This window comes from Pseudonaja textilis, chromosome 14 (genome assembly GCF_049901715.1).
Source record: "Pseudonaja textilis isolate UNSWEBS1 chromosome 14, rPseTex1.2, whole genome shotgun sequence".
Taxonomy (NCBI): Eukaryota; Metazoa; Chordata; class Lepidosauria; order Squamata; family Elapidae; genus Pseudonaja; species Pseudonaja textilis.
Window position 1 is genome coordinate 9,179,801 of NC_142003.1, and position 20,060 is coordinate 9,199,860.

General features: G+C 41.2%; 1 protein-coding gene across 1 annotated transcript in view; it reads right to left on the reverse strand.

The window, feature by feature from the left end:
- Positions 1 to 20,060, reverse strand: part of RAB40C (RAB40C, member RAS oncogene family) — a 41,557-nt gene that overhangs the window by 12,174 nt on the left and 9,323 nt on the right. The window contains exon 3 of the mRNA XM_026704175.2: positions 1,363 to 1,423. Coding sequence (XP_026559960.1) covers positions 1,363 to 1,423 — 61 coding nt within the window. The remainder of the gene's footprint in view (positions 1 to 1,362; positions 1,424 to 20,060) is intronic.

The window sequence follows — 20,060 nt, forward strand, 5'->3', positions numbered from 1 at the left end:
TGGGAGGATGAGACCACAAGCCGCTGGAAGCCTCATTAGCCGAAAGGCCCTACGCCGGGTTTCTCTTCCCGATGGGATTGTCCATACCGCAAAACCAGGGGAACTTATGCCGCGCTTATTGGATCGGGGGCTGCTATTATGGAAAGCCTGCAAGGGGGAAATTTTGGCGAACGTTTCCTTGGAAGCGTCCTCTCTCTGCATAAGCAGCTTGATGCAGGCAGTCCTCTAGTTAGAACAATTTGCTTAGCTGAACATTCAACCTTATGGCAACAGCTGCCACCAGCATTTTGAACATCTGTGTTTAAAAACCAGACAGAGTCAGCATTTCTTCTCGTCATAACTTTTCCTCCTTTTTCTGTAGATTATATATTTAGATATTGTTTAGCGAGCCAGTCTGGTCTAGTGTTGCATCTGGTGCAGCACCAGGCTAGAAACCAGGAGACGGTGAGTTCTAGCCCTGCCTTATATCAATGGAGATTCTCAGTCCTCCAGGTCATGGTTATCCCAACGGTGCTTTTTTTTTTTTTCCCAAGAGGCAAGTGGACTTTCTGGTTTTTCTTTGAAGATGTTTCTCTTCTCATCCAAGGAAGCTTCTTCAGCTCTGACTGGAGGGTGGAGAATGGAAGGATCTACACGCCTTGCAAACAGCTGGTCTTTTGCATTCTTTTTAGAGAGTCCTTGAGGCCACCTGGACAGAGATTGCCACACAACACGTATAAACCTCCAAGTGGCCTCAAGGACTCTCTAAAAAGGATGCAAATGACCAGCTGTTTGCAAGGAGTATAAATCCTTCCATTTCCCACTGTCCAGCCAGATCTGAAGAAGCTTCCTTGGATGAGAAGAGAAACATCTTCAAAGAAAAAAACAGAAAGTCCAGTTGCCTCTTGAAAAAAAAGGACCTTTAGGGATAGCCCTGCCTTAGCTATGAAAGCCAGCTGGGTGACTTTGGGCCAGTCACTCTCTCTCAGTCCAACTCACCTCACAGGGTTGTTGTTGTTGGCAAATTAGGTGGAGGAAGGAGTATGAAGTATGTTCACTGCCTTGAGTTGTTTATATATATAAAAAAAAATAGAGGCAGGACGTACAAAAATAAAAATAATAAACTTGTGGGCCAGATTTCATAGCTTATTTGACATTGTACAATATCTTGCTTTCTTGCAGAGTAACATTCATCCTCCTCCTCATCATCATGGAGGGAAGATTCAACGTAAGCTAATTTACAAGTTATATATTTCATATGAATTACAGCATAACTAAATCAGATTTTAATAACTATATAAAGTTGCAGATTATCTTTAGTGAATTCAGATTCCCTGCTCAGGTTTCCCACTACTTTGAAAGATTTATATAATGCTGACTCACCAGAGCTCCAGTTTGACCCTTCTGCCATCTAACAGGATTGTTGTGGTTTTGTAATCAATTCCTGCAATGAAAAGAATGAAATGGGGTTCTGTAAATAATGGCATATGGACATATTTAATACCACGGGGTTATCAGTGAGACAGTACTTTAGTGCATAAGAGGAAAAAAGTTCTCACTTTGGGAGGCTTACTACCTAAGTCAAGGAGCTAAAGTTTACCACGATCATGTATACCCAAATATTTAATAGAATGAGAATGAAGTATCGCCACTAAACCAAAATTATCGGTGTCCTGACACAGAACTGTTTCAAGCAATGTTAGAGACCTGCCCATTCGTACTAATAGTTCCCCCTGGTCACCTCTCTCTGAATATTTAATCTGCGTAGTTCTTAGTAGAAGCAGGTAAACAGATTCAGTATTTTGTTAATTGGCTACTTGAATGCACGACATTCTGCCTTCCAGGAGATCAAGAACCATTTTGTTCGACAATCTAAACCTTTAATTAATTAATGTCAATTGGATGTAAACAAATAACATTTACAGACTCGGTGATTTGACTGACATTTTGCATCGTGCCAAGATAGCCAGGGGCTGCATAAGATTTGAGGAATTAAAGGATAAGTAACTTTGGCTAAGCAAAATAAACAGTTTTCAATATTTTGGTTTCAAACTTGAACTTTTCAACTTGGTGACTCTAATCTCATCTTAGCATCTTACTAGTATAATTCAGGACATGACCTGCTCGGAGGGCACACTTAAGTATCTTCTATTAGTACAGACTGCTATGAGCGTCCCATGTTAGGAGCTACTATTGTTCAGCTTATTAGAAATTAGCCTATATTTCTGGAGTTTCTGGCAGCAAGCCCATCAATAAAATCCAATAAGTATCTTCCTTAGTATTACTATTCTTCATCTCATCCTTCCTATTATCTCTCTCCTCCCACTTATGACTATAACTTTGTTGCTTATATCTTTACAATTTATATTGTTTTATTTAGTCTCCTAGTATGATTTCTTTGCTTATTTAGTATCCCATGACCATCACTGGGTCAGTGATGGGTAACCTTTTTTGTCTCCTGCGCTGCAAATTGCACGCGCGCTCACATGCCAGCACCTAGAAGCCAATGCGCGCGCGCCCCCAAGCCCCCTGCGCACGTGATCCCCTGCACACCATGCTTCTTGGTGCATGCGAGACCCCCGACAATCAGCTGTTGGGCGGGTGGCGTGCATGCATGCGCAGTGGGACTCTTCCGGGCGACCTCTCATGTGCGATAGGTTCACCATCATGGCACTAGGTTCAGGGGTGGGATTCTACAGGTTCGTGCCTATTTGCTAGAACCGGTTGATAACATTCTAAGCAGTTGGGAGAACCGGTTGTTAGAAGAAATTACTGGGCTAATCCCGTAAGGAAGGCAGGAAGGAAACATTCTGGTGTTGCTTACAGAAACTGCCTCTCCGTTAACCCTTATTACATTCTTGGCAAGACTAGACTTCCTGTCTCCGGAGCTTCTCTAGAGTTTTTTTCCCTTCCTTTGCTGGTACTTTGCATGTGTGGAGGGACCACTCAAAGTTACAATGGCACTGAAAAAAATGACTTATGACCCTTTTTCACACTTACGACTGTTGCAGCATCCCCACAGTCATGAGAGGCCAGGACGCCACAAGATGCGTGCCTCGATGTGAGTGATGTTGAGTTGGCCACGCCCAGCCAGTCACATGACCAAGCCATGCCACCAACTAAGCCACGCCCACAGAACCGGTTGTTAAAAAATGTGAATCCCACCCCTGATCAACATGTTTTTTTATATTGTGGCGACCAAAACTCGATACAAGCTTCCAAGTGTGGCCTTACCAAGGTCTTATAAAGTAACATTAACACTTCATGTCATCTTGAACTTCTGAATAGGTTGACACCCCTTCTCCTCTCTGTGTCAGCCTCTCAAATATTGGAACTGCTGTCATGTCCCCTGTTAGTCCTTCTTTTCATTCAATTGCTAGACAATAGACAGCTGCTTATATTTTTCAAATCCGCAGACACTCTCTGCAGCCATGCCATCAACACCCTGTCTAGGTTCGCCTCACGTATCGCAATAACTGGCAGCTACAGGAAATATTGCAGAGAGTGTGAAAAACAACCCAGACATTGTCGCTTTGGCAAGTCTGCGCGGTGCTAACAGGAAAAAACGACACTTTCAAAAGTCAGATCTCAGGGAAATATGGAAGCTGTTATTTTATTACATTTTATAGTAGCTTTTTTTTTCCCCCGGAAGCTTTTTATATCAGGGACTGATGGACTTTTTCCTTTTTTTTTTTTTAAATCAATCCTTTACTTTGTCACGATCTCCCCTGCGCAGGCTGCAGCTCTGCGTTTCGAGCTCACTCTCTCTCCCTTGATCATTTTGCACACCGCTGCAGTTTTAAGATTGTAACGGCACCTATTTTAATCCTATTACAAATAAGGGAGCCCTTTTCAGCACCAAAGTCTTTCATTACAGCTGCTGTTTGTGTTTAAAAGCCTATCAGGCCAGTTCAGACAAGCTGCCAAAGCAGAGAACTGGGCTGTTCCAATAAGGCTCGATAAAAACATGGAAGCAAACAAGGAGGATTTAACCTGATTTTAACACTAGAGGGCGCTGCAGCATAAAAAGCTTTCTAAACCCCAGGGAAGTTTGTTGATATTGGATACAAAATCAAAAAGCAACCTGTAAAATTTTAAAAACAACCATTTGACACAAAATTAAAAACAGGAAAGATAAAACATAGCATGTTTGCTATGTTTATCTTTCGCATTTTTAATTTTGTGTTTTCTTTTTTGTTCAACTGAAGGCAAGATTGTATTTGATCTTATAACTGTATCCATATTGAGGAGAATTGGAAGTTAACTTTTTTAAAAATGTTATTTTTTGGTGGGGGGATTTATGTCATTTTTTTTCAACTTCCCCTATTGCCCCCTTTCTCCCAGTTTTTCCCTTTATATTGTAATTTTGCAGGATAACTTTATTTTTGAAAAATAATACGGTTCTTTTAAAAATTCCAATCACAAAGCACCATTTCTGTGGGGAAAAAAAAAAACAGGTGAAAAAATTATCTTAACAACTATCTTGCTCAGCAATTGGGCTCAACTGCGGTTGTAAGTTGAGGACTAGCTGTATTATAAGGTAAGGAATAGCAGTAGGCTTCATACTGTTTGCTTGTTGTAACCTGGCAAACCAAAATCAACATTGTGTTATAAAAAATCTCCTGCCAATGGCAATTTCTTCTTATTAGGTGTTAAAAAGATGCCAGAAAAGGCAAGTTATCTCTTAGATAAACATCAAAGTGATAAAAAAATTGAATGTTTCAAGACTAATATATACTTGGAGAGATATTCAGTGAAACATAGTGTTGAAGTATTTAGAGTACTTATGGAATAGACAGACTTTAAGGTTTTCAATTACAGCGTGATCTTCGTAGAAAGAATAATTTTCTTGATTCCCAGCTATACCAGGGTTATATTTTGACTTCAAAGAAATAGCGCCTAAGTGATGCAACTTGAAAATTATTATTGTATGAGCACAAGTTATTTGACCCTCTTAAAATCTTGGCCGCGGTTCAGTTCCTGTTTTAAGAGCTTATAAGTACTAATACAAGCAATGAAGGGAAGGAGCTTAATTCTGATTCCAATTATCATGAGAAACAGACATTAAGGACATTATAATCCTACCCTGAAAACTGCTGATAAATCTTTCTTCTGTGTTCATGGGTTTAAAAAAATGGCATTAACACTTTGGATCAACTCACCGTTAATTAGTCCTTTAAAACATTGTTAATTAGTTTTGGATAATTTCCCCCAAAAAATCTGGGATTTCTTAAAATCTGTTCTTGTTTTACAATTTGGACATGACACATTAGCCTCCTAAATTACTAATATTATTGGGAAAAGTTTTTGAGGTGAGTAAATTTGAAGTAATTTTTATATGTACAATGAAAAAGTAGTGCCAAAATAAAAGAAAATGCTGAAAGCAACAAAGAGATGGAACATCCTGTTTTAACAAACCAAATAGGCTTTATCTTTTAAGGAATGTCAAACTAATATCCTGTTGTCTCAAGACACAATTAATACAAAAAAAATGACTTTCTGGACAACCAGATGGGTGGCCAAGGTTGTGTTTTAACTTCTGTATGTTAGAAAGAAATGTAATGTTTAAAAAACACAATTACTCGATGTTGCTTTGCTCTACAATAACACTGTTGGACTTCATTAAGTTATTAATAGGGCACTGAAAAAGCAAATAAGGGTTAAACATGGGAATGTATTATTACATTTTATCCCCCCAAATTGGCAACGATTGAAGAAATTTATAATTGCTGTGGGGGAACCACAGCTAGAAAGACTTCTAAGATATTGAAAGTCTAAGATTTAAATCTCTGGAGGGAGGATTTATGTGTTCCATTTCAACACCGATCAGTCTGATGATCAACATTAGGCTTTTTCAGGGGTGCCAAAACCCCAGTCCATGCCAGCAACTGGTCCACACAACAAGCAAAGCCTTATCCATGGGATGCAGGCAGCACACGAAACCACACCCCCTCTGACCCGTGGGAAATACTCTCTCCACGGAATCGGTCCTTGGTGCCCATAAGGTTGGGGGGGTCACTGCTCTTTAGGAATCAAGGTTAGGAAACAACAATAGACTTATATGCCGCTTCACAGTGCTTTACAGCCCCCTCTAAGCGGTTTACAGAGTCAGCCTATTTGCCCCCAACAATCTGGGCCCTCATTTTACTGACCTCAAAAGGATGGAAGGCCGAGTCAACCTTGAGCCGGTCAGGATCAAACTGCTGGCAGTCGGCAGTTAGCCTGCAATACTGTGTTCTAACCACTGTGTCACCAAGTCTCTGTTTAATCTGCTGCTTAAAATTCAAGCTTTTTGTTGCATATACATTTATTTCAACAGTTATTTGTTTACCGTTTATTTTTTGTTTGCATTTTTTGTCTTTTTAATCCCGCTTTTTTCAAAAGGTTGCCTCAGTCTGCACAGAATATGAACAACACAGAATATATAATAACCCTAAAACAGGTTGGATAAAAACAGCAGCCAAAACATCTGAACAAAAGTTCTCCCACCTATTCTCTCACAGGACCTCAGGACAGAATTAGATTTAAGGGCTTGCTTAACAGGGCCATGAAGGAGACCCACAGGAATGCCTTTTTCCTCTCACCTATATATGAAAAGCGGTAAAATAAATAATAGATGCCAGCTTGCTAGAAAACCTGGTAATGGCCACAAGGCCTGTAAGGTAGGAAGTGAAATATTACAAAAAAACATAACGAATATTGACCATACCCAGCATAAAAGCAAGACTGGCAAAGGTCGAAAAACCAGTTTGGTCTGTTTTCTATTTAGAGCTCATTCCAGCTCTGACTCGCTGCACGAGTTCGGTTTATTTTATGAAAAGAAACTATTTTGCTATCATTGTCTCGAAGCTGTCCACAAACACTATTATTACCAGTACATAGTTTAGACAAAAGAAACAGAGACAGGTGTAAGACGCTCAACACATGTACAATATGCCGTATTTCTGTGCAAATTATTATACCTATTAAATGACAACTCCGAGGATTATTTCCAGGGTCAATTAACAGTCTCTATTCTTTATAAGGTTACAGGTAGGTTTAGATCCCTCGCTTGGGCCCTCTTTAAAACAGATTTTTTTAAAAATCATCAAAACCCACAGCAAATAATCAGCTGTTTTATTTAGTTTCATGCACTGCGTTCATGCAGGGAAACCGCTGTTGTGTTTCCTGAGGAACAAGTCCAAAGAGGCAGTCTCTAGAGATGCTTCACAACTGTTGTGGTTCGCCGGCAGCCGGTACAGATGGCCATTGGGGAAGAACGGGGACCAGTCCGGGAGTCTGGAGAGGACTCGGACGAGGGTCCTGCGTCTGATGCAGAGGTGGGGCCAGGACCATCTGGGAGTGGGGTGCTGACCCAGGAGCCTCCCGAGTCTGGCCGCAGCGAGGCAGAGGACCCAGGGGAGCCTGTTCCCAGTGCGCGTGTGCGCAGAGCTGCTAGAAGGCGAGAGCAGCTGAGACAAAAGGGGCGACTCGGGAATAAGGCTGGGAGGTGATTCCTTGTCCCATAAGGGATAAAAGTCATCTCCTGCCCCCAACCCCCATCCTCTGGGCATCCTTTTCTGGGAGTCCATAATTAAACAAGCATTTTAAAGAGATTTAGGAACACCAAGCTTGAGCTGAGAGACAAAAAAAAGAACCAGCTCAGAAAATTCAAGTGGATAGGGAAAAAAAATGATGTTGCATAGATGCACCGTATGTAAATATACAGGCATGCACACAAATTTGTGTGTGCACAGAGGAGACGTTGGTCTAGCTAGCTTTTAAAAACTGACAGATTGCTATTCAAATGTGAGGGATAATTAGTCCAAGTTTCACCATTCCCAGAGCCTGGAGGCACAGAGAGGATTTGCAGATGGCAGAGAGTATAAAACATCAGAGGCTCATCCACAAAGCCTTTAGAGAATAACTTTAATGCATGGGGATTTCTGCATCTCTCTCTCTCTCTCTTTCGAATAGATACCCACCAGGGCAGCTTTGCCCTCATAAAAATCACTTGTCTGTATTGCAAAGCCAGGAGGAAAGGAAAGGCAAAAATGGCCACAGAAACATCGTGGTTATAAGTCCAGCTTTCTGACATGTCAACAGAATGAATGACATGGATGACATAAAGCTGAATAAGAATGCTGGAAAGAGCAGCAAATTCAAGGCTTTGCGCAAGTCGCCGGAGAAATGACACGGCTCGTACTGAACCTGGATGCAAACGTTTGCTTCTTGACTCTACTTTAGAATTGTTTTGTCTGAAAAGGCCAGCAATTCTGAGCAATGCCATGTATCAAACAGCACCTGTTTTTTTTGCCAATGGAAGCTGCACTGCCCCAACAATGTGGTTCAGAATCCGCGGTGTTAAAGAATTCACTTTTTGTACATTATTGTAAATCTGGGTTTCGAATTGACCGGCTGAGTCAATAGGAAACGGTGTGGCAATCTTTCTTTTTAATATATACGTTTCAGGGTGTGTCGCACCCCGTGCAGCAATTATTTCAGATGAAGTGGCTTTTTATAAAGCCCTGTCAGTCAACACCCTGCAAATTCCAGGAACAGTGACAACGCTTTATAGATTCCAAGGAAAGATTCCCACTTGCATTTTAGAGAGATTTGTTTTTTAAAAAATGTATTTTTAAGGCCAAGGCAAACGGTTGTGAATGATATAGAGGCAGCTTTCTCTGGCTTGATTTCTAAATCTCTTGAAGTGTGATCATAAAGGAAAATTAAGACCTTGGTAATTTAAAGGAAGTTCTGATTATCCCTGGACAGGAACAGTCATATCGAATTATCAACAAGGCTGAAGGGGCATTTAAAATGGGCGATGGGATGGAGAAGGAAAAGAATATGGAATTGTGATGTGATGTTGGAGGGGGACATGTTATCACTAAGCTTTTCCAAACAAATGATCCCAAAACATGAGCAGCGATGGTAGATGCCTATCCAAGAAATTTGGACAGCATCCTTGAAGAACTCTTAAAAGAGGAAGGAAGGTTAAGCAATATGGAAGAAACTGTGGATTAATGCTGCAAATCAAACCGTGTAAGGCAGGAGTGTTCAACCTTGGCAACCTGTGGACTCCAATTCCCAGAATTCCATGCTGGCTGGGGAATTCTGGGAGTTGAAGCCTGCAGGTCTCCAAAGTTGATCTAAAGTGGCCGAAGTTGGACACCTCTGGTGTATAGTATGTTGAGGCTACACTCATAATCTTAAACAAATCTGCAGCACATTGAAATTAAGTCTAGAATAGACTAGTCCTGCCAAACATGGGTTTGCCAAGTTTGTGACTCAATAAAACTCAATAAATCTACCAGATCTTCTTGCCACTGCTGGGAAGGAATGGCTGCCAACACCCCAAAATACAAACTTCCAAGTCCCACTAAGCCCAGTTTTGTACTGGTACAGTAGCTATGTACTCTGCATTGCTTTGAATGTTTGCAGAAAAGATGGGGGCACCTGATGTATCGCCCTTCAGAGCTACATCAAGGTGCTATTCTGATACAAACTGCAGATGGAAGAAAAAAGTACCAAAAACCATACGAAAATGAATTCACGTTTTTATTGCATATTACTGTATTTATTTTTTGCAGGTAGGGAAAATGCTAACCTTATCACCACCGCTGCAGTCAAGGAAATTTATCATGCAAAACCGTGGGGAAAAAAATCGTAACATGGTACCCTAAAAACCCGAAAAGTTACATACACCACACGACCCTTCTTATATGTTTTAAATCATACGTGGTTAGGCATATGCTTCTTTATATTAATACCTAATTTTTTTAAAAAAAGAATGAAATATTAGATCAATCTTCTCATGCAAATCTGCTCTGCGACCATATTTCATACAGCCATTCGGGACGTATTTTGCATTTTTGTAAGGAAATGGATGCTTGCAACACACGAACTGTTACAGAATGCTTGATCCCTCCCTGTGGAACTTGAAATAGGATTTACTTAGAACAACAGGAAGTTGCTTCTATGGAATCTGCACATGGACAAATCTGTGCCTTCATACCAGAGGCAGCTTAAAGGATCGTTCAAATATTTTAATTACATATGCCAGGAGACAGTTGATTAATTCTCTTTGCAGCTAGCGTCTATGTTCACACAAAACCATTGATTATGACAAGGTCTGTCTATCCGCCCAGCCTCCCCGTTTAATCACTGGCTCCCAGTTCCCTATATAACTAGGCCATAATCATACTTTTAAAAAGATGGGGAGGGGGAATGAAACAACAATGAGACGGGCAAGCTTTTAATTAGCCAAGAGCACTTCTTTATTGCAAACTCGGATATCGTATTAATTAAGCTACTAAAGCATTTCTCTGGCAGGGCAGCAGATGGTTACAAACCGTGGTTAGATGGCCAAGGCTTATTGAGACACAAACAAACACACGTTAATCCCCAAACCCTTTTTTCTTTATTTCAACGGCTGTGAATTTTAGTCATTCACAGCCCGTAATGAGTCTCCAACAGTTTGTAAGTAGTCCCATGGAAGTCTGCCAAAGTCCTTCAGGATAAGTCTGATAAGCACCCACCTTTATCTGCCTTGAAATGCTGTCAATTAGTTGGATGAGGCCAAAACGGAACACAAATTCAACACCAAGGCTTCAGGTTTCAAACCGACCAGTATGAACAAAGTTGCTTCCTGCAAAGACTCCTGTCCCTTTGCTCCTCCTTTATGTCTTATGGGAGGGCCAATCACATCCAAGCCTTCCTCCCAAGTCGCCCCTTTTGTCTTAACTGTTCTTGCCTTCTGGCAGCTTTGTGCACATGCTCACTGGGAACAGGCTCCCCTTATTCCTCTGCCTCGCTGCTGTCAGATTCTGGAAGCTCCGGAGTCAGCACCCCGCTCCCAGATGGCCCTGGCCCTATCTCCGTATCAGACACAGGACCCTTGTCTGAGTCCTCCCCAGACTCCCAGACTGGCCCATGTTCCTGCCCACTGTCCGACTCTGCTGCTGTCTCCGCAGGCTGACGGTGGACCACAACAGGCATTTACTATCTCAGTTAAGATGTAGGTATGGCCCACAGAGACCACCTAAAGGGCTTGTTCCCCCAAAGAGGGAAACTGCTTCAATGATCTTGCATTTCTGGAAATTACAGGTAGTTCTCAACTTACGGCCATTCATTAATGACCGTTCAAAATTACAACGGCACCCCAAAAAGTGTTTTAGGACCATTTTTCACACTTCTGACCGATGCAGCATCCCCACAGTCATTTGATTAAACCTACTTGATTAGTAACTGAAATTGTGGTTGTAAGCCGAGGACTACACAATTGAGCCCAAAATTTCTGTTGCTAAGTAAAAAAAAAAAAGAGTTAAGTGAATTTTGTCCCATTTTACGGCCTTCCTTGCCACGGCTGCTCAGCGAATCACTGCAGTTAAGTTCGTAACACAGTTGTTAATTGAATCTGGCTTTCCTGTTGACCAGCTCATCAGGATGACGCAAAACATGTCCCAGGGACACTGCCACCGTCATAAATAGGAGTCGCTTGCCAAGCACCCACATTTTATTCATGTGACCATGGGGGATGCTGCAATGGTTGTAAGTGTGAAAAATGGCCATAAGTCATTTTGCCATGGTAATTTTGAATGGTCAACAGATTAAGAGAGTTTGAAGGGACCTTGTAGGTCATCTAGTCCAGAAGGCAGTCCAGTCTCTTCTTGAAAGCTTCCAGGGATGAAACTCCTACAACTTCTGAAGGCAACTTTTGTTCCATGGGTTGATGGTTCTCACTGACAGAACAATTCTCCTTATTTCCAAGTTGAATCTCTCCTTGTTCAGTTCCCATCCATTATTCCTTGTCTGGCCTTCAGGTGCTTTGGGAAATTGCTTGACCCCTTCCTCCTCTCTGTGGCAGCCCCTCAAATATTGGAAAGATTGCTCTCCTATCTCCCCTAGTCCTTCTCTTCCCTGGACTAGCCATGCCCAGTTCCTGCAACAGTTCTTCACATGTTTTAGCCTCCAGGCCCCTAATCATCCTGGTTGCTCTTGAATGAATTGTCGTAAGTCGAAGGCTGGCTGTACAGGCAAGATGGCCGTGAAGTCTTTCTCATTGCACTGAGCTGGTCTCCAGCGCGCGATTGCAGGGAAGAAAGAGTTAAATAGCCCCATCTGGAAAGCGCCTTTACATAATGAACCCTGAGGCTTCTAAATCTTCATTCAGCAGTTATATACCCCATAGGATTTCTACTCCAGGCAATGGACAAGTGATTTATATTCCTGGTACCCACAACTCGTATTTCACAGACGAGGTCCATTTAATTTTTCCACCCCTAATCGCTCTATCTCATATGTAGAAGCCCAGCAAAATCGGTATTAGCTCTTCATTTAACAGCACCTGCCCAATTATCCCATTATGGGCAGTCCTGAACTTACAACCATAACAATCTGAAATGACAGTCGACTTAGACTTAGGATAACTTTATTGCCACTTTTAAGGTACACTGATCGGCATACATTAAAACGAAATTTCATTGCACGCAGCTCACTCAAAAGGAGCACCGCCTCCAACATACATTACATAAAGACGACCAAAATGTAAATAAATAAATTATCCTGTTGACTTTGCTTCTCAGAAGGTCGCAAAAGGGGTCACTGAAACAGTCATAAGTATGAACCACTGGCCAAGCGTCTGAATTTTGATCATGGGGAGGTTGCAAAGATTGTAACTGTGAAAAATGGCCATAGGACACTTTTCTTTTCAGTGTCGCTGTAACTTCGAACTGTCACTAAATCAACTGTTGTAAGTCAAGGACTACCTGTATAGGTCTATAGATTATTCTTTTGTAGCTCGGATGAAGGTTTGGAAAACAGAAAGCACATCAGTAGAAAGAAGTCTATGCTGTTTCTGCCAGCAGAATTACCTACTTTTCCCCAAAAGCCGAGAGGAGGCAAAATTACGGAAAACCGAACTCTACGGCAGATATTCACAATCTGGAATCAAAGAGTTCGAAATTGCAGCCTTCAAAATTGCAGGGGTTGAAAGTCAATGAATAACCATTGAATCTGCCACATGATCCACAAAAAGTGTTTTGTTTCCCTTAAGACGTTTCTTCTCTTTTCTCGCTTGCTTTCCAAGGATACGATTTAGTTTAATCTTGACAGGGAGCGATTTTGTAATCGGTCAAAGGAACAACGGACAAAAGAATGCGGTTTTTTTTTTTAGTTTCCTATTCAAACTAAACCACAAGGAAGGTTGAAGAAATAAAATCAAATGGCACGTAGAGGAAAAACGGGAACGACTGCAACTATGCGGTGCTTTGATGATAAAAATCTGTTCCCTTCGAGGGCAGGATATAGAATTGTCATCCTCCTTCCCTTACTTCTCCTTCGGGGTTCTGCAAACAGCGTTAGCAGAATTCTGAAAGGCATCAAAAGTTTTCAGGCAGTATTCTTAACGCTGTACAAATTTTATGAAGCTATGGTAAGGAGGGTCTCAAATGCCAACAGCTAGTCCTTGACTTATGACTGAGCCAGAATTATGGTCACGTGCTGGTGGTTAAGCAAGTCACTGTGTGACCACACCCGAATTTACAAACTTCTTCTCCCTGACAGTCATTAAGTGAACACCAGAGCTGTAAAATGAATTCCGCAGTCGTAAAGCAAAGATGTCAGTTGTTAAGTGTCTTGCAATGAGTGCTGCTTGCCAGGATCAGAAAGGAAATGGTGACTCTCAGCCAAAAACCTCATAAATCGCAGTTCGTAGGACTGCAGGATATGGCAAATAAATTCAAGCTGTGCTCAAATTACGAAGACGTGATTCAGGCAGGCACACTGGGTCTTTGAATCAATCATGAGCTCCACCACCGTAGTAATAACCAATCTCCCACAAGAGAAGCTGTGGAAGAACTCTTTAATTAATTAACTTTTTATAGCGCCATTGGTGGTGCAGTGGTTAGAATGCAGTATTGCAGGCTAATTCTGCCGACTGCCAGGGATTCGATTCTGACTGAGCTCAAGGTTGATTCAGCCTTCCATTCTCCTGAGGTTGGTAAAATGAGGACCAAGATGGTTGGGGGGCAAATAGGCTGACTCTGTAAAGCTGCTTAGAGAGCTGACTGTAAAGCATTGTAAAGCAGTATATAAGTCTATTGCTGTTGCTATTTTTATGCTGCTTATCTCGCTTACAAGTTGGGCTTGGTGGTGCAATGGTTAGAATGCAGTACTGCAGGCTACTTCTGCTGACTGCCTGCAATTTGGCAGTTCGAATTGGACCAGCTCAAAGGTTGACTCAGCCTTCCATCCTTCCAAGGTGGATAAAATGAGGACCCAGATTGTTGGGGGCAATACGCTATGTAAAGTGCTTAGAAGGAGGCTGTAAAGCACTGTGAAGCGGTATATAAGTGCCGTTGCTATTGCTACAAGGTGACTCTGGGCAGCTTACAAGATTATAACTCTATTTAGATGACCATCAACACGTTGCATCAACCCAGTACAGCTGACGAGAGAAACAGATCATCTATACAACTTCTTCCAACAAAATGGATATCTATGCAACTTCGACAAAAAGTGCCTGACCACTCAACTCAATATAGCACATCCCATACCAGCTGTAAAACACCTGCCATATTTCAAAAACACGTCAGAAACCACAGACTAGTACAACCACATGGCATCAGCGTAACACACAAGCCAACTAGAGCCCTTCAAAACAACCTAAGTACACCACAAGTAGAGCCAGCAGCCTCAGAAAAAAACAAAACAGAGGTCATTTACAATAGTGTAAAGACTGAACAGCCACTATGTATGAGAAACAGAAAGCAGAACATCAACTAGCAGTCAGAAGACATGAAGGAAACTCTCTAATTTCACAACATAACCATAGTTTTAACTGGGAAGCCATGACTATCCTAGACCACATCAAATCCAAAACTTTTAGAGAATTTCTAGAAGTCTGGTGATCTGACAAATTAGCCATCAACAGACACATATCCATAAACAACAACTACACACTGTGCAAAAGCGGCAATCAACATGTCAAAAACAAAGCGAAAAAACCAAAACTCACCAGCAATCAACACCCAGATGACCATCAATTAATACCAAAATTAACATCAGACCAACAATCAAGAAGTAAACAATACTCCAATCAAGGAACTGTCCAACAAACTAACAGTAAACAACCCGAACAAATAACTACCAAGACCACTTCCACTAAGGTCTATGACAATTTGCCACAGTCAACTTGCCACAACTGACCTGCCACGGCCAAATCGCTGCAGGAGAAGAGTTACATTAATATCAAAGAAATGGTGGAATAGACTCATTAAGGAAAGAATGGAAAAAGAGGGACATAATGGAATGTGAATGTCAACAATTAAAATATATATTTTTTATTTACTTTAAATGATTAAAATGCAGCGAGTTATCCTGTGTAGAGTTGGCTGTGTCGAGTTTTCCCATTCTGCTCTCACCAACACCCACAGGGCAAGCCACTAAAATATGAATTAAAAGCAAACCTTGCTCCCTTCTAGCACTGATGATATTACTAGTTTGGGTAATGAAACGTCTGCAAGAAAACAGTCAAGCGCAGAGAGCACCAAAGAGCCCTCGTTTCTGGATTTGTCCCCAAGAATTTTAGGGGCTCTAAAACTCTGCATCGAATGAACTCTCTAAAACAAATCTCCTCTAAAAGCAAATGCATTCTACAATTTAAATAATATGTGCTTGACTGCACAAATTCTGTTTCTACTTGTTAACAGAAGAAAAAGAGGCAGGCAGCACAGAGGGGCTGGGGAAATGCCTTCCTTTGTCACAATAAATATCACTATGACATACTTTGGTTTCTTTGAAAAATGCCATCTAAAATGGTAAGGATTCTCTCATATCCCATTAAACCTAATTAAAGCAAACCAAACTTCCTTTATTCCTTCCTACATTCCTTTGGGTTGAGGTTCCACCCAGGAGTGACAGCCACTCCTTTTTTGATAACAAAATACCAACGATAAATAAGTCAATGCAAATGTTAGCATTGGATTGAATCTGTTTCCAAAGCCTTTTGAAAACCAGCAGGCTGATACCCTTCCGAACTCATTTTTTTTTACAGCGAACAGGGAGTATTGGGGACATGCAGAGGTTAAGGATTAGGAAAGAGTTACAAGGGAGCCTGAAAACCGAAAGGAGACAAACGGCTGGGCTGCCAACTTCTCCAGTCGTTCTCATTTGCACCAGGACAAAGAGAAGAAAAAGTATATCTTGCAAAACAACAACCACCACCCCACTAGTGCTACGTAAAGCTTAAGTAGGTTGTTCTTACTTAAGCTTTAAGTACCCTGGTTCTACCGGGGAGGTGTATAGATTTTTATGCTCTCAATTATCCAAAAAGTAAGGTAGATTTCTGTATATTTGATTCTAATGACAGCACGTGATCCTTTCAGTTCTAATTACTGGACATTAAACTATTGTTGCACATAAGAAACTAGAACTGCACATTTTGAAAGTTAGAAAAACCTAAAAATTGGACCTATCATATTGACGCTTCACCACTCAGCTCATCTGGTGGCTTCCTAGCCAGATGTCAGTTATAGGTATCCTCAACTTACAAACCGTTCATTTAGGGATCATTCAAAATTACGACAGCACTGAAAAAAGTGATCTTCAACCAGCCCCCCACACTTACGACCGTAGAAGCATCAAAATTTGGGTGCCTGTCAACCAGAAAGTATTTATGATGGGTGCAGCGTCCCTGGGAGGTCATGTGATCACCATCTGGGACCTTCCCAGCTGACTTCCAACAAGTAAAATCAATGGGGAAAGCCAGATTCACTTAACAACCGTGTGATTCACTTAACAAACTGCAGGGATTCACATAACCGTGGCAAAAAGGTTTGTAAAACTAGGTGCAATTCGCCTTGCTTAACAGTGGAAATTTTGGTCCGGGTTGTGATTGTAACTTGAGAACTACCTGTAACAACCTGCCTCTAGCCTGGCTTCTGAGCCCAGACAAGCACAAAGCACTGTCATTTAACATCCGCAAACATGTTCGTGGAGGTGCACAAAATATTCTGAATATTTGTTCTGCAAGGTTCAGATTCTAACCCAAAACGCTGGTCTTTTGAGTCCCTATAATGCACACGCGTATAATGTCCCTTAGGAGGTTGCTGTTCGAAAAGGACAATTTGCTTTCATGTCTCTATTTTAGGGATGATTTGAGCAGAATGTTTTTTTGAAACTTACGAATCTCTTTACAGCTGTTTAGGAACATAGAGGGAAGATTTACAATCTTTTGCCCCACCAAAACATATTAAAATGAGATTTGTATCTTTAAACATGTGTCTCTTACAGACTACATCTTCCAAACTACATCTTCCAAACTTTTATAATGGGAATATTAACCCACTGATGTCCCTAAAAGATTTGCAATTATTGTTTGTTTTATCAATATGGGATGTGGTTTTAAAAAAAATAAAAAAGAGGAACTTTAAAACAAAAGCTTGGATTATCAGTAAAGCTGCAGATTCCCTCTCTTTCCCAACACTGATTTTTTTATATATATAGATAAAATCTAAACTTTCTTTAAAGGCAACTGGGCCAGTCTTGCATGAATTAAACCCTTAAATAAAATCTGGGTCTGGCTCTTTGAAGGACTGTATTCTTTTGTATTCATCTGCCAAATCTTCTTCCTCATCCAAAGGGTCTGTTTTAATCTTAAATTAAGCACATGGGGCTATAAGAATGGGAAAACTCTCCGTTGTGATATAGGACTTCCTTCTCAGAGAAACTTGCATAATACAAGTCTTGATACCTCCTTGGCATTGGCAAAAGAGCTTTCTTTTTTATTTACTGTGGCGTTCCAGCCTATTGCATGATTTCACCGGATTTTGCTGTGGCTTCTAAAACTGTATTTCTTTTTTAAAATATATGCTGCTTTGATCAAGTGCTCGAAGCACCATAATATAAGTATCACCTGTGAGGTTGCTAATATCAAACCTCAGGACAAAAACAGGTTACATAACATTTTGAAAATTCCTATGTAATCTAATCTTAGAGGTCATGTAGGCTAAATATGCTGGAGGTCTCCTTTCAGAGGAAGTACAATATTGAACAACACAATAATAAAATGTAACAAAACCAAAGCTAATTTAACTGCCCTATTATAAAATGTATCTTGATAACTTGATACAGTAATTCTCATTTAGTGACTGTTCAAGGTTACAAAGGCACTGAAAAAAAAAGAATTTATGACCCCTTTTCCCACTTACAATCACTGCAGCATCTCTATGGTCACGTGATTGAAATTCAGGCACTTGGCAACTGGCATGTACTTATGACGGTTCCCGTGTCCCAAGGGTCATGTAATCCCCTTTTGCAGCCTTTTTAAAATTATCATTATTATTTTTATAAATTTTCATTCATAAACATGCTCCACTGGACGAGGTTATAATTAGGAAAATTTGGGACTGACAAGTCAAGACCAAAAAAGCTACAAAACAGACAGAAGATATTAGAAACACCAATCAAGCAGAACACAGCAAACTCCAAGACCAATAAACACAGACCAAGACTCCCAACCAATCAGGATGAAGAAAAAACCATTCTGACAGAGCAGTAGGCTAGCCCCAAATTTAAAACAGAAACGGCTGTGAAAGTCTGACTCACAGACGAACACAATACAGAAGCCTGATGATGGCAGATGAGATTCTGCCGAAATGTTGCTACAACTTTAAAAGCACAACTATAATGACGTGGGAAAATACCCGAACAAAGCTGAATACCATACGTGTAAGTACCCGCGAAAACTTAAGAATATATATATATAAAATCCCTTCTCAGATGTAATATCACAGCCTAAGAGGACGTGGCCAGGAAAACAGGAGAGAGCCCAAATAAGAACAAATGATATAAACTCAAAGCACTTGTCGCTTGTGAGGCAGGAAAAGATGAAATGGAAATTGCAGGTGTGGCTGTAAACACAAGCAGCAGAGGCCCCGCGTCTTCTTCTCATTAAATCTGCAGGATCCTCTTAGAGAAGAAATGTTTCTTCATTATGATGCATGCTTGCGGTGTCTTTCCAAAATCATGATGGACTTTTATAGTTAGTCCTTCCATTTATGACCACAATTGGGGCTTGCTATTTTTGTTGTAAATTGTGACGGCCGTAAAAAAGACCCTCTCATCATGTGGCTGTGCCTGATTTTACAGCCCTTTTTTCCCCCAAAGCGGTCGTTGAACTCGAGACTTTCAAGAAGAGACTGGACTGCCGTTTGTCAGAAATGATGTAGGGTCTCCTGCTTGGGCGGAGGGTTGGACTAGATGACCTACAAGGTCCTTTCCAACTCTGTTAATCTGTCATCTGTATGAACGGGGCAGTTGCGTCTTTTGCTGTTTTTTTTTGGGGGCTGGAAACCGGAAAAAAAATGGCAGTTTCCTGCCAAATCATAAATCACAGGTCAGATGCTGTGAATGGTAAAAAATGTGAGCCGGTGGCCGAATGCAAAATGCGGTTACGTGATCACAGTGGTGGTGATGGGGGAAGATGTTGGAACTCAAAATCTGGGTCGAAAGTCCCTTTTCCAGGGTTCCTCATGAACCAGTCATATCAATCAAGGACTACCTATACATACTAAAAGTCACCTTTAAAGTCCTTCAGGGCTTGGGACCGGGTTATCTGAGGGACCGTCCCTTGCTGGTCACATCTACCCAACCTATCAGAATGGGAAGGCAGGGAACATTGTGGGTCCCATCCCCGAGGGAGATACACCTGGTGGGACCCAGAAGAAGAAGGGCCTTCTCCGGGGTGACTCCCTCACTCTGGATCCCCAGAGATTAGAATGGCCCTCAATCTAATCCTCTTTGGAAAGGCGCTGCAGGCCTGGTTCTGCCAGCGGGCCTGGGGAACACCCAGAGTAGGATGGAGCTGGGTGTGTGTGTGTGATTTTTATTTTATTTTATTTTATTTTCCAGATTCGATTCTATTGTACTTTATTCATTTGATTCTTTTTGTTAGTTTTTATTGTCAAGCCATCATGGGCGAATAGGTGGCAATATTAATTAATTAATCAATTAAAGCATTTAACTCCTATATAAACAGTTACAATTCCACTGGGATTTTCCCCAGTCCTTCCTCATTTTATTTCCACTGGAAAAATAGG